Source organism: Hydra vulgaris, chromosome 01 (genome assembly GCF_038396675.1).
Source record: "Hydra vulgaris chromosome 01, alternate assembly HydraT2T_AEP".
In the NCBI taxonomy this organism is placed as follows: Eukaryota; Metazoa; Cnidaria; class Hydrozoa; order Anthoathecata; family Hydridae; genus Hydra; species Hydra vulgaris.
This window is the reverse complement of record NC_088920.1, coordinates 25,397,279-25,421,701: the sequence shown is the minus strand read 5'-3', so window position 1 is coordinate 25,421,701 and position 24,423 is coordinate 25,397,279. Positions and strand designations below refer to the sequence as shown.

General features: G+C 28.0%; 1 protein-coding gene and 1 long non-coding RNA gene across 2 annotated transcripts; one reads left to right on the top strand and one right to left on the bottom strand.

The window, feature by feature from the left end:
• Positions 1-1,481: 1,481 nt before the first annotated feature.
• LOC136074848 (uncharacterized) lies at positions 1,482-9,816 on the bottom strand. Its single transcript, XR_010635499.1, has 2 exons — positions 9,711-9,816; positions 1,482-1,664 (listed from the first exon to the last, which is right to left on the bottom strand). It is a non-coding gene; the product is annotated as an uncharacterized LOC136074848 (long non-coding RNA).
• On the top strand, positions 3,765-5,050 carry LOC105846236 (tetracenomycin polyketide synthesis 8-O-methyl transferase TcmO). Its single transcript, XM_065787759.1, has one exon. It carries the CDS (start codon positions 3,902-3,904, stop codon positions 4,940-4,942), a length of 1,041 nt encoding a protein of 346 aa, XP_065643831.1. The 5' UTR covers positions 3,765-3,901; the 3' UTR covers positions 4,943-5,050.
• Positions 9,817-24,423: the final 14,607 nt, after the last annotated feature.

Sequence of the window (24,423 nt, the reverse complement as noted above, 5' to 3'; positions counted from 1 at the left end):
CATTACTATTGTATTTATATATATACTAGCAGTGGGCAACCCGTAATACGGGTTATTAGTAAATAGATTATTAATAACAATTTAATTTTTATTTATTTTCTCTAATAAAATATAATTTTATTAATATGTTTTTTTAGTTTTGGTTTTTATAAATTTAATATAAATTTATTATTATGTGTTTTTACTTTTATTCTTCTTGGCTTCTTAGTTTTTAGGCTTCTTTCTTAACAAAACTGTTAGCTTTATTAAAGATACTGCTAACCATTTATTTTGCAACGTTCGAACATTAAATGTTCAAATCACAACAAAATCGTTATGTTAAAATACGACTTGAATTATATGCATAGATCATCCAAGTCTTATTTTAAAATTGTGGAAAATTGTTTAGGTAAAATATCCGGAATATATTTTCCTTTTTTTTCCTTTTAGTTTTGCTTTTAGCTGAGTAGTTTCTAATTTTTTTTTTCAACTTTTCTTTATTTTTCAAAGAGTGATGAATGAAGCTTAAAAAATAAATATTCACAAAAATTATACCTAAACTTGTATGTATAGAAGTCGGTTTGAATATTCGGAAAAACTATAAGTTAAAAAATATATCCGCAATTCCGGAAAAGTATACGACTCCTATAGTATTAAAGCTTATTAGTCAAGCTATCTTTTTTTTTAAATAATCTAGCAGAAATTAAAATAATTAAAAAAAAATACGGTAAACGAATCGATTTACTTTATAGTTAACGAAAATCAACATATATTTATTTCAGTATTCATCCAATTCAAATTTATGCTAATGCAGAAAATATTTAGCCAAAAACGTCCAGAATATATTTTGCCTTGCGTTTGTCTTAACTTTGCGTTAAAATTAATAGTTTTATTTGAAACTTTTTTTAATTTTTGTATAAGTCAGGTAAATAAAAAAACAATTGCCTTTATTCGACATTTTGGAAGTAATTGTTACGAATTACGTGAATACAAATTTGAGCAAAATCGATAAATGTATTCACATAAAGGTGAGTAATTAGTCTTAAAGTGTTGAATAAAAACAATTGCTTTTTTTATTCACCCGGCCTACCCAGTGAAAAAGCGCACATGGGATACGTGTGGATTTTTTCCATATGTAATCCATGTGGGGATTATTATTTTGTAAATCCTACATGGGATATAGGTGGAAAATACTACATGTTATAGATATTAAATGCCACATATTTCAATCCAAATGGTATAAAAGTAGTCAATGCTAGACAAATGAAAGTCCGAATGCTTCTATGATAATTTTTAAAATTCTTTTAATTTAAAAATTACTTAAATAGTAATTTATAATTAGCTTTCGGAAGCTTAACTTAATCTGGTATATGCTACTTTATCCCATTTGGTATTCAAAATGTTTAGCATTTTTGATCTTTTACATGTGATGTTTTCCACCTATAACCTATGTGGGATTTACCATAAACTGTTATGACGAAATTTTATAATTTTAAAAAAAGTGTTGCAAAATGAATTTATTTCAAAATAAATGCTATTAATAAATACATCTAAAATGAATATTAAAAATATTATTTTTTCTTTTGCGATTTACACGCCGTTTTTTGTCGATTAAATTAATTAAATCGCTTCGGCTTGCATAATACCAAGGTTTTTAGTATCTTCTAACTTTCTTCAAACATTTTCTAAAAAAAAAATATATATATATATTTAAATAGAAATATATATACATAAATATATATATATATTTCTATATATATATATATATATATATATATATATTTCTATATATATATATATATATATATATATATATATATATATATATATATATATATATATATATATATATATATATAGAAATATATATATATATATATATATATATATATAAATATATATATATATTTATGTATATATATTTATATTTAAATATATATATATATTTTTTTTTTAGAAAATGTTTGAAGAAAGTTAGAAGATACTAAAAACCTTGGTATTATGCAAGCCGAAGCGATTTAATTAATTTAATCGACAAAAAACGGCGTGTAAATCGCAAAAGAAAAAATAATATTTTTAATATTCATTTTAGATGTATTTATTAATAGCATTTATTTTGAAATAAATTCATTTTGCAACACTTTTTTTAAAATTATAAAATTTCGTCATAACAGTTTATGGTAAATCCCACATAGGTTATAGGTGGAAAACATCACATGTAAAAGATCAAAAATGCTAAACATTTTGAATACCAAATGGGATAAAGTAGCAAATACCAGATTAAGTTAAGCTTCCGAAAGCTAATTATAAATTACTATTTAAGTAATTTTTAAATTAAAAGAATTTTAAAAATTATCATAGAAGCATTCGGACTTTCATTTGTCTAGCATTGACTACTTTTATACCATTTGGATTGAAATATGTGGCATTTAATATCTATAACATGTAGTATTTTCCACCTATATCCCATGTAGGATTTACAAAATAATAATCCCCACATGGATTACATATGGAAAAAATCCACACGTATCCCATGTGCGCTTTTTCACTGGGTAGGCCGGGTGAATAAAAAAAGCAATTGTTTTTATTCAACACTTTAAGACTAATTACTCACCTTTATGTGAATACATTTATCGATTTTGCTCAAATTTGTATTCACGTAATTCGTAACAATTACTTCCAAAATGTCGAATAAAGGCAATTGTTTTTTTATTTACCTGACTTATACAAAAATTAAAAAAAGTTTCAAATAAAACTATTAATTTTAACGCAAAGTTAAGACAAACGCAAGGCAAAATATATTCTGGACGTTTTTGGCTAAATATTTTCTGCATTAGCATAAATTTGAATTGGATGAATACTGAAATAAATATATGTTGATTTTCGTTAACTATAAAGTAAATCGATTCGTTTACCGTATTTTTTTTTAATTATTTTAATTTCTGCTAGATTATTTAAAAAAAAAGATAGCTTGACTAATAAGCTTTAATACTATAGGAGTCGTATACTTTTCCGGAATTGCGGATATATTTTTTAACTTATAGTTTTTCCGAATATTCAAACCGACTTCTATACATACAAGTTTAGGTATAATTTTTGTGAATATTTATTTTTTAAGCTTCATTCATCACTCTTTGAAAAATAAAGAAAAGTTGAAAAAAAAAATTAGAAACTACTCAGCTAAAAGCAAAACTAAAAGGAAAAAAAAGGAAAATATATTCCGGATATTTTACCTAAACAATTTTCCACAATTTTAAAATAAGACTTGGATGATCTATGCATATAATTCAAGTCGTATTTTAACATAACGATTTTGTTGTGATTTGAACATTTAATGTTCGAACGTTGCAAAATAAATGGTTAGCAGTATCTTTAATAAAGCTAACAGTTTTGTTAAGAAAGAAGCCTAAAAACTAAGAAGCCAAGAAGAATAAAAGTAAAAACACATAATAATAAATTTATATTAAATTTATAAAAACCAAAACTAAAAAAACATATTAATAAAATTATATTTTATTAGAGAAAATAAATAAAAATTAAATTGTTATTAATAATCTATTTACTAATAACCCGTATTACGGGTTGCCCACTGCTAGTATATATATAAATACAATAGTAATGATTAAAAAATACATAAAAAATAAAATGCCTAGAATGGTTTGACAATATAAATATAAAAAACCATTAAATACTTTATATTTAATACGAAATGATGCTATTATTTTTCTATTTTTTTAAATTTATGTTGTATTAACAGATGAATGCACATGAATGATCTCTTTATAATTCTTATGTTGAATTTCGATGCATTATTTTATGTTTGCTTTATTCTCCTACGTATTTCAAAAACTACGCCCGGAACGAAAAGTACCAAACGATTCACTTATACTGGAAAAATCTTTTAGTATTTTTGGAAACAAAAATGGAACATCAAAGTCAAAAACCATCATCCAATAGCATCATCCAAATTGGCACTGGCTTTTGGGCGTCAAAAGTTCTTTTGGGTGCAGTAAAGTTGGAACTTTTCACAAAACTTGCTGAAAAAAAATCAATGTCAGCCAATGAAATAAAATCAAGTTTAGAGTTAAACTGTACCGACAGAAATTTGTTTGATTTTTTAGACACACTAACAACATTTGGTTTTTTAGAGAGAGAAGGTTTACTTGATACTGCTGTTTATTCAAACAACATAAACACAGACTTTTTTTTGGACAAAAAGAAACTCACTTATATTGGTGGAATTATACAATATTTTAACAACAGATCTTATGATGTTTGGGGTAACTTTGAAGAAGCATTGTTAACAGGTCGTCCACAGAGTGAAGCAAAGAAGGGAGGAAGTGTTTTTGATCATTTTTATTTAGATTCTGTAAAGTTAAAAGAGTTTATACATTCTATGAGTGGTTTACAGATGGAAAATTTCATTCTCCTAGCTCAAAACTTTGATTTTTCAAAGTACAAAACATTGGTTGATATAGGCGGCTCGGCAGGAATATTATCTTTGATGGTTGCAAAAAATCACTCTCATATGAGCTGTATTTCTTGGGATTTACCTCCAGTCACTCTGATTGCCAACGAAGTTATTGAAAACTATCAATTGCAAGATCGTGTAAAAACAAATTGCGGTGATTTTTTCAAGGACCAGTTTCCCAAAGCCGATATTATAACAATGGGAAATATTTTACACGACTGGGACGAGAAAACCAAGTTGATGTTGCTTAGAAAAGCTTACGACGCTTTGCCGGAGGGTGGAGTTTTTATTGCTATTGAAAATGTAATTGATGACGAGCGAAAGAAAAATGCTGGAGGTTTGTTAATGAGTTTGAATATGTTAGTTGAAACTGGAACTGGTTTTGACTACACATTTGCTGATTTTAATATATGGTCTAAAGAAATTGGATTTAAATCAACATCGATTATTCCTCTTTCAGGGCCAACAAGTGCTGCAATAGCTTTTAAATAAAATACTTTAGTATTAGCTTGGATAATATTGGTGTAACGTTTTTAATTCTTTTACAATGAAATTGTAAAACAATGTTAATTATTTGATAATAAAATTAAAACGTATAAACTATATAAAAAAGGTTACACCCACCTCTAGGATTTGCACCATACAGCAAAATTTTTCCATTAATTTTTTTGTTTAATTTTCTGAGTTCACAATTAGGCAGCCTCATTGACACAAATCCCAAAATTAGACTATTTCCAGCTTTCACTGGACGTTCTAAATACGTACAATGTACGTTCAGTTTACGTTCTCAACATCCTAGACCTTTTTGGAATCAAAATATTTTTTTTTGTCAGCGCGAAACGTTCAAAATACGTCTGAATTACATTTGGAAGTATGCCTTTTTATAATAAAACACAGATCAAACAAACATGTAAACTAAAATCTAGTCTTATTAGTATCGGTAAAAAATATTTAGTTTTATGGTTAACTTTTTGTAGATATTTTATTTGGTAGTACTTAAATGCGTGCGCCATTAATTATTTTATTTGGAAATAACATTGAAATCTAAATAACAATTACTGGCGGACCTAAACACGGTGCACCCCAAACTCGGTGAAGTTCGTAAGCCCTCGGAATGATAACTTTCAGAGTTCGCCTTTTTGGTATTTTACAGAATGGGCGTTAAAATAATTTGTTATTGCGCGCCATAATGGTGACGTTGTTGAAAATAATAAAAAATAGTTTGCGTAAATGCATTTTAATAATCAATAATTTTAATATAACAATTTACAAAAAAATCTAAAATTTAAAAATACAAATTAATCAACATATATACATCAAATATTACACATTAAATATTATATTAGTTTATAATTGTGGCTGGATAGCACAGTTGGTCAGAATGTCAAACGAAAAGTTAAAATCTTCGGATATAAGAACATTGTATAGAAAAATATAACAAGAAAATTCAAATAAATAAAAATATGATAAAATCAATATTTTTAACATACATTTTATGTACATAAAATGTCAAACGAAAAGTTAAAATCTTCGGATATAAGAACATTGTATAGAAAAATATAACAAGAAAATTCAAATAAATAAAAATATGATAAAATCAATATTTTTAACATACATTTTATGTACATAAAATGTCAAACGAAAAGTTAAAATCTTCGGATATAAGAACATTGTATAGAAAAATATAACAAGAAAATTCAAATAAATAAATAAAAATATGATAAAATCAATATTTTTAACATACTTTTTTATGTACATAAAATATGGTAATAACGATTATCTTCTTAACGTATCTTCTTATAACTTAACGTGTTTGGTCAACTTTTTTTTTTTGAACGTATCCTCTTTTAGCTTAACATATCTTTTTTTAATCGATCTTCTAAAGGTATCTTTTTGTAGCTTATCTTCTTTACATATTTTTTTGTGGCTTATCTACTTATAATTTTTGCAACGTAAATTTTGTGTTGTACATAAAAAAACAAGTTATTTTAATGTAAATTCTATATTATATTATAATAACTCACAGTCTATTTATAAATTACTTATTTAACATTACATTACAGAAAATACCTATCATTAATATGTTTTAATAATAAAGAGAAATTTTCGTAAACATTTTTATTGTAAAACTCATAATATTCTCTACAGACAGTTTCATCTAGCCTAAACCACATACATTACCCTGTGATCCAAAAACATACTTTAACCTTCGTTTCATCCGACACCAAAATGACTCAACATGATCTGTTGTCGTTCCAGTGTCAGCATCAACAAAGTTTATTGTATGGTTTACAGTGAAATGATTGTAACCTAAGTTATTTAAATTCGCATAGGAATCCCAGTGATCTGAGTGTATTATTGATCCAGGTGCAACCCATTGTTGAATAGTTGGCACTAAAGTCTGTTCGAAGCTGTTTGATCCTCGACCCCCTCTAACCCTTCTTAAGTATCCTTTCTTAGTATTTACATCAAATGCCCCCAAAAACCAATTTTTTTCAACGTCATGCCCGAAATTATATTTAAAAAATAAAGATTCATCTATTTCCACGATGAGCCTTAGACCGCCTAATTGATTCACAGCAGCCATAGTTTGAAATAAACAAATATCCCGGAAGTACTTACTACGTCAGATGCAGCTGTTACAGGAACCTCCAAAATTCATAAAAACATTATTTGAAGTATTAGACTTACAATAAAAGATCTAGAGCTTTCAAAAAATCCTGCTCGAATTGACTTTTTGCAAGTGTTGCATTGCCAGATATGTTTTTCCTTAAATGAAAAAAAATCATATACACGCTATTCAAATTTATACCACATTCATAACAAACAATTATTCTTCAAAAAATCTGTTTAAATAGAATTTTATAAACAAGATTATATATAAAAGAAAATAAATAAAAAACAGATTATCCCTTGTACTAATCCTAAACTTTAAGATTAGTGTTAATGATTATTTATACAGTTATTTAAAGATACAAGAGAATTTCTGTTCTGCGTAAATAATAATAAAAATGTGAAGTAAATCATACTTGACAAAGTTCATACTTTTGCACAACCATTCTTAGACCACATAAGTAAAGTTTTTGAAGTGGCATTAGTCTTTTTTGTTGCAAAAAATCAACCATTTTTTCTTCTTTGAAACTTTTTTTTTCTTTTAGGTGCCCCAAGAAGCCTTAACGGTCTTGTCAGAGAGCACCGCGGAAGTGCATTTAATCAGGAAGTTCACGCCTCCTTCCTTACCGTGACGCCAAAATTTGTCCAGAGCTTGTTTCGAACATGGATCTTCTGCTTATAAATTAAGCACTGTAACCACTGCACCACGGCCGCACAACTTTCAAGGAATTCAACTAAAGGTATCATCTTACTTATTTTGAAGGCGATAAAAAATGGACTAAGAAAGCGTGATTTTTATGTTAAATTTTTTATTCGTTAAAATTAGCCAATCATAAAACAGCAAAGTTATCGTTTCAAACTTTACCAAGTTGGCTTACGAACTTTACCGAGTTTAAGGTGCACTGTACAGGACTGTCAAATTACTAACGGTTTCATAAAGAGTTGTTTGAAATAGATTAGATTGTAAGTTAATAATTTAATTAATAATACACAGGGCCGGCTCAACAGCGTGGCCAAGCACCACTTGGCCACAAGCGCTGCTTCAAAATGGGCGCCAAAAAAATTCAAAATTCAAAAACAAAAAAAAATTAAAAATAAATATAAATTAAAAATAAAATTAGTTATTAGATTAAGAAAATTTTCCATAATTCTAAAACTGGGAGCTGTAAAAAACCAGTTTATACAGTACTACTAGTATAATCCACATTGAACAAGTTTTTGCTTAAGAAGCTAACTCAATTCAATGCATGTTACATTTTTTACTCTTTACAAGTTTAAGTGAACAAAAAAATGTTTCAAAAGAGGATATAAAAACAACCATCATGTTTGGAAAGAAAAAATTATCAGGAGCTCAAAACCTAAAATGAAAACAAGAAAAAAATGTTTCTCTGTCAAAGTATAAGGGAAGTTTGGAGATGTATTTAAAAACTTGCTCAGAAGTTGTGTCAGTACCATCTATTAATTCCAAAAGTATTCAAAACATTTAGGTAAGAAAATCAAACAATTCATCATATATTAAGTTTGACTATAATATCATTAAAAATTTGAGTAATATTTAAAAATATGATTACAGTGTGAGCCATCAACTAGCCAAAATGATCTCAATTGTAATCATTCTGAAGTAAGCAACCAAATGGACGCCGTCATTGAGTCTAGAACATGCGCAACATTCCCTTGCGGGTCAGGCTAAAAAATAGTAGATGTAGCAGCACTCCCTTGCGGGTCAGGCTATTTGTCAGTGGATGTAGCAGCACTCCCTTGCAAGTCAGGCAATTTCTTAGTCGATGCAGCAGCACTCCCTTGCGAGTCAGGCTATAAGATAGTCGATGTAGCAACACTCCGCGTATGATTTACAGTAAAAAAAAATAAAAATAAAAACATTTTATTAAAAAAATTAAAAATAAAAACATTTTATTAAAAAAAATAAAATCAAAAACATTGTTTATATTGTTAAAATATTCAGAATGTTTATAAAACATTCTGGTCAATTAAATTTGCATTTTTTTGGGTTTTTTTAAAAACGATTTATTTGTAATTAAATTAATGGTTTTTACTTTCGTCCAACACGCAAATGTCGGACGAAAGTCAAAAGTAATTAAAAGTGACGTATGTGTTGGCGTAAGAATCCCTTTTTTCCTTCCGCTCTTCCCAAAGACAACAAACTATAGATCTATATATATTTATATATAAATAGAAATATATATATATATATATATATATATATATATATGTGTGTGTATATATATATATATATATATATATATTTATATATATATATATATATATTTATATATATGTGTGTGTATATATATATATATATATATATATATGTATATATATATATATATATATATATATATATATATATATATATATATATATATATATATTATATATATATATATATATATATTTATATATATATATATATTTATATATATATATATATATATATATATATATATATATATATATATATATATATATATATAGAGAGAGAGAGAGAGAGAGAGAGAGAGAGAGAGAGAGAGAGAGAGCAACTTTAATAAAGAACCTTACTAGTCGAGCAATTTTAATTATAAGCCAGGTTGAAGTCATTAATGACTACAATATTTCACAAATAATTTTTTCCTAACTTATTACTTACAATGACTAACGTATTATGGGTAACTGAACCCATATTATGGGTAATGAGCTTGAACCTTTGAAGTTAATCCTGAATAAAAGTGATCAATTAGGATAAGTAGTTAAACAAAAAAAAACAAAAAAATATAAAAACCTACTTTACAATGATGCAGACATTGGGTCAATAGACACTGGATGCAAAAGTATCTTTACTTTTTCGTCTCACATAATAATATATTCTGAAACTAATAAACAAACATCTAAATTTCTATAAGTAAATTTATTCTTTGCTCATTATCTTCATATACTATCTTATTTTCATATCATAATCTATTATGGTATTATTTATATAACACATCACAACATTAGCTATTATTAAATTTGTGATGTTCAAATATCATACAAACATTCTCTAACATGTTCATATGATACTTGAATACAGTTCTTGAGTATATTATCTGCAAACAATTAACTGATACAAGTTTAAATGTTGTCAAAAACCAAACATGCATACATGGGACTTAAGACTTTAGGGACTTACGAACTATATTGAGGAACAAAAACAGGATATTTACAGAAACTTTTGAATTTTTAATCTGGAGTACCACAGTGTTATTGGGAACAAAGCCTCTGGGTCCAGTTTTCAAAGTAATATGATCTAAAGTAATGTTTAAATAAAATAATATGCTTTAAAATGCATATAGTCATACATATAACTCCTGATAGTTAATTATATGTATAACTAGTTATACACATAATTTGTTATAAAAACTTATTTTTTAAGGTTATGCTTGAACAAGTTAATTTAAATTCAAGATTTAGTTAAAGTTCAAGTTATAGTTCTTATTTATTCATTGTTTTTGTTAATTTTATATTTATTTGTTCAAATTATTTTATTAAGTACTAATTCTTACTACAGTAAGAATGTTTATCATTGCTGAACCTGATTTTATTTCTAACTTAATTTTATTTTCAATATATTTTGACAACACCCTTTATATTTTAAATGATGACAGCTTTACTTTTCTATTGGTGTTAAATTTATTACATTTCAATAACTCAGATTGAATCTTAACTGAATTTTTGTAAGCTTTGTAAGGTTTTGTTGCATATCAAATGGTGTTGTAAATAAAGTAAAAATAGTATATATATATACATATATATATATATATATATATATATATATATATATATATATATATATATATATATATATATATATATATATATATATATATATATATATATATACATATATATATATATATATATATATATATATATATATATATATATATATATATATATATATATACTATATATATATATATATATATATATATATATATATATATATATATATATATATATATATATATATATATATATATATATATATATATTTCTATTTATATATATATATTTATAGATCTATAGTTTGTTGTATTTGTGAAGAGCGGAAGGAAAAAAGGGATACTTACGCCAACACATACGACACTTTTAATTACATTTGACTTTCGTCCAACATTTGCGTGTTGGACGAAAGTAAAAACCATTAATTTAATTACAAATAAATCGTTTTTAAAAAAACCCAAAAAAATGCAAATTTAATTGACCAGAATGTTTTAAAAACATTCTGAATGTTTTTAACAATATAAACAATGTTTTTATTTTTATTTTTTTTTACTGTAAATCATGCGCGGAGTGTTGCTACATCGACTATCTTATAGCCTGACTCGCAAGGGAGTGCTGCTACATCGGCTGACAAATAGCCTGACTCGCAAGGGAGTGCTGCTACATCGACTGACAAATAGCCTGACCCGCAAGGGAGTGCTGCTACATCTACTATTTATTAGCCTGACCCGCAAGGGAATGTTGCGCATGTTGTAGACTCAATGATGGCGTCCATTTGGTTGCTTACTTCAGAATGATTACAATTGAGATCATTTTGGCTAGTTGATGCTCACACTGTAATCATATTTTTAAATATTACTCAAATTTTTAATGATATTATAGTCAACTTAATATATGATGAATTGTTTGATTTTCTTTGCTATGTTTAATCAAATATTTTGCTTGTTGGACAGCTATGGTAAAGATACTTTACAACTTCAAGCTGGTTAAATCTAGTTGCTTCTATAAGAAAAATTGCATTCCATAGAAGGAAATAATTTTCAAGCATCATTTTAACTCTGGTGAGCTCTCTTTCTTGACAAGCGAACCGACAAATAACTTCTCGAGGACTAACGCTTACAATATTGTCTCATGTAAGAGTTATACCCATTTTATTATTAATGCTACAAACTTTCTATTAAAGATCTCAAAACAATATAAATATAAAAATGGCTCAAGCAGTAATAAACTTGAAAATGTGTTTTCTTAACTTAGTCGAAGCTGAGTTCGACAGAAAAGACGGTCTTAAGCAGACATTTTATCAAGCTCATAAAGCATGGCAAGCATTAGGTAACCAAACTGAAATAAACGCTGCTATAAATGCAATATCGTTCTTGGGGTGAATGCTGATCCTGTTTTGGTCTCCCCCCACCTTTAACCCTAGTTTAACTATGTTGTTCCTGATCTTATCACCTTAGCAAGAGATTAAGCTCTTTTTGCTTCAAACTTAGGAATTTGTGGTCTAGCTGCATCTATGCTCAATTATATAAATGCAACTATATTGTTAACCGGCAAGCTAAACCGTGTTCATAAAAAAAATAAAAAAATAAAAAAAATATCAAAATTGTAAAAATATAAAAAAAATTTGAAAAAACTGCCTGACTTTTAGCTCTACATCCGGCTTTTTAACTTCACGATGCAAACATTTAGCATGTACATAATTGTAAATTCTTTTGTTTTAAAGCGTTTTCAGCAGCAATTTTCACATTTATATTATCGATTGCTTCTATTCGTTTTTGCTGCCATACAGCGCGCGCATTTTAGAGCTATTCTATGACTTCATTATGTCTTTTTATTTCGTCAAGCAATCCTGGCGTTATTAGCTTGGGCTCCGACAAAGCGAACAGCATTAGCTCGAAAAAAAATCGTTCTAATTCCTGCAATATTAATTATAAATAATTTTTGCATTTATTTGATTTATTGTTTGGAGGAAGATAATTTTTCATAATAGTGGCTGGTATCCATTCCAAATCAACTGCTTTTTGACGAATGAGTACACCTTCAATTAAGAAAAGACCAAACATACCAATATCATGCATTTTGAAATTAAGTTCAGCTTGTTTTGTTATCTTATCTTTTTCAGAAAAAATAACTAACTCTACTGTACCAAGGCCGATGATGACGATGTGAGAGACAACGTCAGTGAATATCTTTTTATAAGGATTGTCCTTGTTACAGATCCTGATGCTCAGAATCTATTTATGCTCATAATCTATCTTTAATAGGTAAGAGCACAATATATTGCAATACCAATACCCCCAGCTGCAAAAAGAGCTGTAAGCTCCTCTCTATGGTTGTTAGAGTCAATGTATAAACCGTTGAATTTGTCTCAGTTAGTTTTGTTTCTGTTGGTTTTGTCTCTGTTGATTGGTTTCAGTTGGTTTTGTTTCTGTTGGTTTTGTCTCAGTTGGTTTTGTTTTTGTTGGTCTTGTCTCAATTAGGTTGTTTATGTTGATTTTGTTTCTATCAAATACTAACAGAAATTTTAATTACATCTGTCAACTCTTAATAACCCCCAAAAGGAGTAATAAGCAACTGATTGTTATATTTAACCATTTTATTTATTTTAAGGCTAAGATCACTTGAAATCATGTATAATCCTCCTCCAAGAACAAAAACAATAGACCGAGTAGCCTTTTGATTTATAGTTTGATAAGTATTATTATCAGAATTTAAGTCAATATGACGTTCAATCGGACGATCAATAGGACGTTAAATAGGACGTTTAATTTGTATTTCTAAAGCATTAACAAACTCAGCTTGAGCTGAAAAAACAGTTAAATCTTGGCCAATAATTGAACTTCAACAGCTAGCTACGCTAAAAAAAAGATATTTAGCATATTCTTGAAGTGATTTGCTAAAAAATTGAAGGCCACTTTTTGTAAGACCATCCGATTGATTGGGAGTTTGACCTACCGCTAAATTAATAATATAATAATCATCTGTCTTTCCATCTTGAACTAACCTTTATGGGTCATAATCATACTCCCACGTCTTAATATTTTTTTCTGAAACAATATTAAAACCAGTTATAGTTTTTTCAAAAACTACTTTATTATAATCACAATTCCATGCATTAAAACGTGCTTTATTTGGCAGTGCAACGCTAAGCTTCTATAAAACGCGGCGTACAGTATAATGCCAATGAAATCTAAACAAAGCTCTTGCTAAATGGTATGTACAATATAACATTAGTCTTTTTACACCACAGCAAGTGATAATACAACAAACAGCAATATTTAAAAGACATATATAACTGGCATCCTCACCTGGAGTATAATCTTAAGAAACATGATGTTGTATAAAACTATAAGTACAAAATGTGCTTTTATACTTTGGTTTAAGTTGAAATCTTTGTGAACAAAAATAATAGGTTTTCAATATCGATAATAGTTATTGGAGATCGACTTGCTCCTCATATTGCACATTGGGCCAGAATTGTCTAAAAATGGCAAAACTATTTATGGGTTAAATATAAAAGTATGATACATGTTTATAGAGGTTTTTGGGAACAAGGAGTTCGTTTTTAGATTTTATTTTAATTTTGGAGTGGTCATGACTACATAAGTGGTTATTTTAGGGTTAGTCAAGGGTAGTCTTAGAGTGTTTTGATGGTTTTTAAATTAGATGGGGCATTTAATTTTCTAAATATAAGTAACTGTGGTCAGGGAATTTAAATCTGGGCATGTTTGATCTTTAAAAGTGGTTATGAATGCACAAACGGTCATTTTTGTGGTGGTCTTAAGATGTTTTCTGTTTATTACTAAAAAATGTTTCCAATGATGAAATCAACGTTTCGAGTGATTCTAGTAACAAAAATCATAAAACTTAGGTTTACATTAAAAGAACCAGAAAGCCGTATGTCCTAAAAAGTGATGACTGTTATTATCGACTGGCCGTATGTCCTTCGACCAATCAAGACTTTGTTTACGCAACAACCGCTTAAACTCTATTTGTCATCAATAAAATGGCGTACCATGAAACAGGTTTTTTTTTATCCATTTATTTAACTAAAACTTGAAAGTTACAAATTTTTATGATTTTAAAAATTTAGGTTAGGTGTCACTCATATAGTTAAAAACTAGTCATTAAAGTGAAACGACTGGTGAAGTCTCCTAAAGGTACAAATATAAAAATAGAGTCAATGCTTACTAATAGCTTTATATATTTATTATATTATAATTTTTGATATTGTTATTATTATTGTATATATAATATTTAATAACTTAGAAACTTAAAGGAACAAGATTACATTTAATTACAACATAATCTTCAATTCAACTATTCCGAAGATATTTCTGTTATTCAATCACAACATATTGATAAAAATAATGTTTTCCTTAATCGAACTGATTCGGACAGAGATACCAGTGAAAGTAGCAGAAAACACTCTTACACGCAAACGAAAAAGAGACCCTCCTGGAAAAAAGAAATAAGAAAAAAACTTAGACAGAGTGGTCAGCAATACATAGCCTCAAATGACAAGATACAACTGGGGAAACTTATAAAAGACTGTAAGCGAGAACACACTCAAGGTCGTTCTAAATGTAAATTAAATATTAGCATTGCTGATCAAGAAACTTTGCACAAACAACACTGGATTATAAATATATCAAGAAAAACGTCTTTTTTACTTCCGAACTCCGAATTGTTAAATTTTAACTTTTTTACTCCCGAACTCCGAATTGTTAAATTTTGTTTTTTCAATTCTGAATTGAATACAAATTCAGAATTGAAAAAACATAGTTATTCATATTACTTTATTGTTTCTGATGAACTTATACGTGTTTGCAAAGAATTTTTATCTATTTACTCTAGATATTGATGAAAAAAGAATAAGAAATTACCATTTAACAAAAAACAAAACAACAGGAACACCTCAGCAGTATAAAAGAGGTAAAGTATCTAGTCGAACTGACCCAAATTACATTACAAGATTCTGTACGTAAGCATATTCAAAGCATTTCCAAAATCGACAGTCACTTTTATCGCAAAAGTACAAACAAAGAGTACATTCAAGAAAATCTAAATATGACTATTTGAAATTAGAAGTATTGTGAAAAATGTGTTTTTGAAAATGTTATTTCTGCAATGTATGTGTAGACCAATATTTAAAACAGAGTTTAACATTGAAGTTCATAAACTAAAAAGATAAATGTGACAAATATGAAAGAATGAAAATGAATCCTTCACCAAACTCAAATGAAAAAATAGAATATGAAATTTACACAAAAAACAAAGCTGAAACTAATGAAGAGCGTAATTGTGACTTGGCTTGATAAAAGCAAGTCTGTTATTTGTTTCGATATGAAAAATGTTTTTAGCCTACCATCAGCAAACGTTTCCAACTTTTTTTTCAAATGAAAGTTGACTGTTTTTCATTTGACTGCACAATGCTCAATATAAAAAAAAATTATAGTGCAGTCTGGTCAGAACTTACTAGTGTCTGAACAGGAAATGATATACCTAGTGCTCTTCTGTTTCAAGTAACAGAAATTTATTTCTGAAGCAACTCTTGTGTACCGCAGAATAGAAGTAATTTTATGACAACTGCTTTAAAAATTTTCATGCAAAATCATCCACAAATTAAAACAATCATTCAGACATTTTTTGAGCCAGGATATAGTGTTATCCAGGAGATGGACAGTTTACAAAGTATTATTGAAAGAAATTTGGAAGTAGCTAAAGTTTACCGTCCAATTGGATTTGTCGGATTTCTAAAATACATACCTCGAAAGAATCCAATCAATTTTTGATTCAAATTAAAGAAGAGCAGATGATGGACTTTCAAACCGTTGCTAAGAATTATTCATTGTTTAAAAATGCTCCATATGCTAAAGTTAAGATACTTAAATACTCACCTGATAGACCATGGAGTGTTGAATACAAAACTGAGTTTAGTTCTTAATGGAAGTTGGAAAATATTTTCAACTATAACATTAGACACCAAAATTAAAATAATAAAAAAATGGCAAACGATATAAAGTTTGTGCAACCAAAGGTGCTTAAAAAAAAAAAAGAAATCTAAATAGAAAAATTAAAAGACATAAAATCAATGTTAAAATTCATGCCATTTCAAGACAAAGAATATATGTTATCGGTCTTACAAACATTCACCAAGTGTTTAATGTTAACTTTTATCAATTTTTGTTTGCGGCAATTTTCAGCTCAATTGACAACTTGGTTCTGCATCAATTTTTGTTGAACTCTTTTAATGAACTTTTGATCAAAAAAAAAATTCTTTCATAAATTTTAATTTGCAGGCTGTTGTATTTCATTTTCAAGTAAAACAGAATGTTTGGATTAGTCTTTAATTTATATTTACTATTGCAACCAGCTTTAAAATTGTAACCAACATAATTAATTATTTTTTTCAATTCTGAAACCATAAAACTAATTTTGTATTATTTATTATTTGTATTGTGTTTGCATCAACATAACTGAGCCTCGCGAACGAAAAATTATATTTTGCAATCTTTTTTGGTTTTATGCTTTTCAAAAATTTATTAAAATATTTAAAAACTAATTTATCATGAATGGCTAACAACTAGAAAACAGGGTAAAAATAGATTCCAAGTCTCACCGACACTGGAAAAGCAATTTAATTCCGATTTTAAAAAGTTACTTCCTCTTCTGCTTAAAACACTGGACAAGACGTTTGTTATAGAAATATATATCAGTCCTGATAAGAATAAAAACTTTAAGAGTAACCCCACATGTAGTAATCACTCGAGAGTAATCATATAAGCAGCTTTCTGAAAAACGCCGTCCATTAAAGTTTAAAGAAATGCAAACCAGCAGGCTGCATGTCCATAACTAGGCTCAGTTTGAAACGTTTTTAGATTGAAACCACCCTTTCAAACAAATTTTTATTACTTCTAATTAAAATAAGACTTAATTTACTATTAGATTTGAAAAAAAAAAAATTTTACAAAATGATCAAATGTCAGTATTTGTGCCCCAAAATATAAAAGTCAAATTACTCCGAATCACAAAAAGTTGACATAAACAAAAACGACATGTTGTAGGTTAAAATATCAGTGTTTGCTATCAAGAAATTAAAACTGGGCAAATTAAGTCTTTAGAAGTGGTCGTGACTACTTCGGTAATCATTTTAGGGGTGGTAAAAGATGGTCCTGGAATATCTTGATGGTTTTTTAATTAGGTTTTTCAATTACATGTTGTATGTCTAAACATACAAAATTAAAACCAGTCTTTCCTTTATTAACTACTGAGATAGATGAACAAACACTAAAAGTTTAAAGTTGGGTTATTGATATCAGGAAAATCAATTCTGGCCTTATTTGGTCTCCAGGAGTGGTAACGATTGCACAGGTAGGTGTGATCATGGGTTTTCAAGACATTTTTTTAATTTTTATTTATTTTATATAATTAATTTCTTTATAATTGTGAAAACAAACAATTAACTTTTAATAAAATTGAAATTTGTTAACATATTTTTTAAATATTTATAAGAATCTTAGTAATGATATACATCATACATTAGTACATCAAGAGCCCCTTAACCTCCTTAGGTTGATAGAAGTCTTTGACTTTTCCCTGCACAAACGAGAAATTAAAATATTTTTTCCTCGTAAACAAACTAATTTCTCTTTACTAAACTAAACTCTTTTTTTTACATAAGTTAAATCTTTTTGCATACATAAGGATAAATAATAAATAGTCTCTACACTGACGGATCCAGCATTATTTGGTGTTTAAAGTGGCTGAATTCCAGACATGAGGCAAACTCCAAACATTTTTATGTTTATATATGTATGTCAAATAATGATGCTTTGCAAAAAATTGCAATGATTGGTGGCAGGGAAAAAATAAGGCTCAAAAATTCATCTCCCTCCCACTCCAGCCTCCCACTTAAGGCAACAGTTTGATAAAATATTTTTTGTACTACTCACAACTAAATTTATATTCATCAATCAATTTTAAGTTTCATCGTTTTATCTATCAGTGTTCAAAAATTATGACCATATAAAGTTTCAACTCCCCTCAATTTGAAGAGGTTACAATTTTTGTATGATCATAGTTTTTGAACGCTGATAGATAATACTACGAGAATCAAAATATATTGATGAACATAAGTATAATTGAGAACAGAACAAAATATATTTTATCATCTTGTTGCCCTCACGTTTATGGTAAGGGGGATGAAATTTTAGGACGTATTTGTTCCCAGCCTACAAATCCTTACTTGTTGCCATCCTCCTTCATAAAATGTTCCATAACTTTTTACAATAACATTAAAAGTGCTATTTAAAAAAGATTTTAGCAAGATTAAAATGTTAAAACTGTTCTTTATGCGTCTTCTTCAGTTTTTAAAGCAAAGTCTGCGATTCGATATCATTTATAATAAAAAGCCAAGCATGAGATGTGAACCATGTTATTCAATCTCGCAAAATTTCTGATCAATATTTTGTTAAGCTCGTAATTGGTAGTTTGTTTTGCCAACTGATAGTCCTTTTGACAGGATTCGCACTTTTTTTGGTACTATATTTTTGTATTTCGGCAATAGGAAATACTTTAGGAAATAATGAGATATTTTATGCTATGCTTAAGCCAATTCAAACCGCGCTTCAAATAGCAAATTAATATTTTTGCCTATAGAACCAAGATGGTACATTGAGCAATAAAACAAATATACCCCTTTTCAAGATGTAATTGAGAACTTGAAAGTTGTAATTAAGAAAAGTAAGATGTAATTGAGAGTTACAACATGTAATTTAGAAGTCGCAATATGAAATTAAGAAACACAGTATGTAATTAAGAAATTTTAAAATATAATTACAGAATGTAATTTGAAAAACAAAAGTTGTAATTAAGAAATCGTAATATGTAAAAGAGAATACATTATTTATAATAGCGAATTCAATCTAAGCTTTGGACATGCAATTTAATAAGTTAATAATATCAAATTTAACATTTGTATGCACCAGCAATACAGTAATGGAGTAATGGAATTAAAAGATAATTGTGTTATTTGTCAAAACATTATGAATAGAAAGTCTGTTATTAAATTGAATCCGTGTAAGCATTTATTTCACTAAATTTGCTTACAACCACTTCTGGACTAACCAGAACCACCTTGTCCAATTTGTAGACATGAAATACATACAACTGAATAATTTGAAAAAAAACATTATGTTTTATCTTTATCGAATGATAGAAGAAGATTAACTAATGTGCTGAGCAAAACGACAATTGGGTGACTCTGGTGCAAACTTTAGGTGTCAAATATAAGACAGCATACAATTTGGTCCGCAGCGGAAATTTAAGTTTTATTGGAAGAGGCAGTTTTAAATCAAAAATATTAACCGATGATCAAATCGAAGAAACACTAACATGGGCTGAAAGTGACTGTCAGTTGACATTTATGGCCATTAAAACAAGGATATAAAGAAAATTTAATATTAGCGTCAGCACAACCACAATTGCCAATTACCTCGAAGGCAGAGTATTTTCGTTTAAAAAAGTGCACAAGGATCCTACTACAATGAATAATGATGAAAACAAACAATAAAGAGCTAAATATGTTAGGAACATTAACAAACACATCACAAATTGTCTTAGTTTGGTTAGATAAAACAAATATTAATCTTTTTTTTATAGAAAAACGCAAGGACGTGCCAAACAAGGGAAAAGAGCAATAATAAAAATACCTTCTTCAAAAGGTGCAAACATACATTTGATTGCAGCTACATCAACAACAAATGTTGTCATGATGGAAACTCGCAGAGGATCATTTAAAGCAGATTCTAGTAACGAGTGGATGTTGACTTTTTTTAACCAGTGGGTTACATCCGGAAATCGTTTAGAGGATTTGGTCGTCGTAACAGACAATGCACCATTTGAAGCTCGTTTGGAAAGGGTGTTTGAAAATTCACCGGCTCAGTTGTACTATTAGGACCCTACCGCCCAATGTAAAACCCAGTGGAAGTTATCTGGTCCAAAAGAAAAATAAACGTTAAAAATGTTATTCGCATCCCACTTTTATTCGTTGCTGGGATTATGGAAACACGAATGCATTATTTAGAAAGAATTGTTACTGCGGCAAAAAGTACAATAATGGGAGGTGATTGCACGCGTGTTGTACAACATACGACGTTCAAGTTGGTGCTCAACTGAATATGCAATGATTTTTAATGACATTGTTTAAACTCAAATTTTAAATTTTATTTAAATAAATTATTTGTGTTTTATTTATTATTCATCTGAAATCTCAATTAAACTTTTCATAAATAAAAATAAAAGAAAGTTTTAATTGACACTCAATAGGATTTTTCCAGTTACTACCTAAACCTCAAATGCCTTTTTCATGACTATTTATATTTTATTGATATTATATTATTATTTCCAGTCTTAAATTACAAAGTATATTAGGACTACGAAATTCAAAATACAAAGAACTTAGTGTTCTTTATACTTTTCTCAATTACAACTTTTATCTTCTCAATTACATTTTGAAAACGGGTAGTAAAATTTGTTGATATTACATAGTTAAACACTTATGTAAGCTTTATTTTTGATAATTGATAATTGGGATCGATAATTGGGATGGAACTTGATAATTAGGATCAAATATCATAGTAATAGGTATTTACGATAAAACTTAATGTTTTAAGCTGAAAATTACCTGACTAAAGATTAAATGGAAATAAAAAGAGAACTGACTCAAAAGTGACCCTGCCAAGTTTTGAGGTTTTGCAAAAAACTAACACAAGATAAACTCAAACTGCCATAAATTCTTAACTAGTAAAAAATTCTGAAAAAAGATTTTATCTAGAGTTTGGTGTGGCTGTATGCTACATTTGCACCAATTTTTATTAAATTATATGTAGTGGCTAACCAGTCGCGTAACTATTAATTTGGGACTCCCCCTAAAAAAGTAAAGGGGCCCTCCTACTTTAAATTTTTTCAAAATATATTTACAAATGAAATATCCAATATTTGCTTTTTATACTTAGTTAATACAACACGATTAAGTATATAAAAAATATTTATTTTATAAATTTGAGAAAAAATCTAGAAACTTTTCTCGAAATTATTATAAAAAAGAACGAACATTGAAATTATGTTTAAGAGACTTAATAGCAAAAACTAACTTTACCTCACTTATGCCTAATGCAGAATTTTTATTTTCATAATAGCTATACTATCTTAAGACAGTAATTCTTAGAATGCTATCAAGAATAGAAAAAAAAGTTGAAGAATATTTTAAGAAACTTCGTATTTGTTGAACTAATTTGAATATAAACTTTTCTTCTTATTCGCAAATTCCTCAATTAATTTATCTAATTCTAATGTTTGTGCTTATTCGTTCTCTATTGCCAAAATTGTTTGAGACGCTCCTGAGACATGCTATTTCTTAATTGATTTGATAATCTTTAATTTGAAAAACATGCTATTTCTTATGATTTGATAATCTTAAATTTGCTGAAAGATCTTTCTGCATTTGCAACTGTCACAGGTATTGTCATCGATAGCAATATTGCTGTGTTTACATTTGAAAAATCGCAACCCATAAAACTGTATTTGACCAGCAGTATGTCAGCTAAATCTTTTAATGTAGTTGTTTCTGTAATGTCATTTTTAATAAAAATGATTGTATTAATTAATTGGGTTGGAAAATGTCTTGTCAATTCGTCTGGGTAACTTTGTTGCAATAATTTAGCTGATTTAATTAGATCATCATCAGACAATTTTATTAAATTTTGAGCTTGCAAAAAATTAAAAAGATTTGAAAGTTTTTCCATTCCAGTAAATCTATCACTTATTTGCATGTTAACAATATCTAAAAAACATTAATTTGAAAACTTTTTTCAGCGCAATCGTTTAAATCCTTTCCACTTAAATCATCAAAATGTGTCGCATATTTGGATTCCCTTTTACCTTGTCGGTTTCATTTTCACTTACTGCAAATAGTAACAGCCTCTAAATTTAAATAAATCTTAATTTGATCTAAAATCTTTTCACTTGAAATTCAGAGTACCAAATAACGCGGCCGCGTCGTATAGATCTATGTACTTTTTTTGTAAGTTTTTTGAAGCATAATTTACATTCGTTAATATGTGATACATAATGACGCAAATAAAAACTCAAAGTTTGATATTTTGTCCCTTAATTTTAGCGCTTTAGTTTGTTCTACTCTTTTCGAATATTTTTAAAAAATTTCCGTTAAAGTTTTAACTGCATCTAAAAAGCGTAACTTTATAGCTAATAAAAAATTAATTCTTGAAGACCATCTTGTTGGATTTAATTTTTTTAATGTTACTTCCGACTCCCCGCTTTAATTTGATAACAAATCCCATCTTTTAATACTGTTGCCAACAAAGGAGTAAATTTTTTGCAAAATTATAAAAAAAATTGTTTACTTATCTACAACCAGAAACAGCGTCATTTATAACCAGGTTTGAACTGCGACTCGCACAATGAACATATTGTGCAGATGGCTAAATATTATTTTTTTTTTTTCTGAACTCCGTTATAAATGCCGCTCATCACATTAGCTATGTCATATCCTTGACAACGGGACATTTTTAAATCTATTCCTTTATTTTTAAGCAACAATAAAAATTGATTGGTTAAATCTACTGCCGAATGATCCTTTATTTTATAAAAACCCAAAAATATTACTTTAATCTCTGTTTGACAAGATTGAGTGTCCTGTTTGCGAATTATGTGAACGTATCAAAAAACTAAACTTAAACGCCTTGAGTTGTGTCAACTATATTAGAAAAAAAGATTCATTTATTTCCAATAATAATGATTTTTCTATATTTTTGCTTAAACATTGAATCACTTCATTTTGGATAGCTGGACTAAGATATTTTATAGTGCCTTTAGGCTTATTGAGTACTTGTTTCATTATATCGTCGTACTTTGACAACAAATAAACATGAAACAAAAAATTGCCATTGTAAATTTCATCTGCCAACACTTCACTATGACCTCCAAATGCAAGTGAGTTTTTTGTTAACATTAAAGTGATGTTAAATATTCTTTCTAATACCATCTTCCGAAATAAAGCTTTATGGCGAATTAATGTATGTGTCTGTATCCTCATTAAGTGTCCTGTTTTGTTTCCAATGATCGTATACTTGGCATGCTTCAATATGTTTTAAGCTATTAGCATGACTTTTTATTTTTTTTACTTAGCCCTTTCCAGTCTTAAACTCCCTAACGCCATTGGTTATTTTTATCACTTGAAAATAACCAACATGGTTTACAATATGCTGAGTCGGGAATTTTGGAATAACTGAGCCAAAATCGCTGAGCTTCACCAAATTTATTTGTACAATAATAATAATTTGTGGAAAATTGTCTAAAATTTTGTAAAGGATTATTTTTAAATGGCCCTTGTGGTTTACATCTTTCAGAGGAAATAATAAATCTTTTTGTGCTATCATCAAGAAATCTTTCTTTAAAATATCCCATATCTGTTGTTAAAGTATTTAATTCCTGATATATATTCGGTTCTGGATTTGTTTCTTCAACTTGCATTGCAGTGGTAAGATTGTTAGGATTTGCGAAAATATCTGTATTACTTT

Bases quoted from the DNA above. Each gene is read 5' to 3' on its own strand.
- LOC105846236 (XM_065787759.1), top strand. From the start codon at position 3,902: ATGGAACATCAAAGTCAAAAACCATCATCCAATAGCATCATCCAAATT.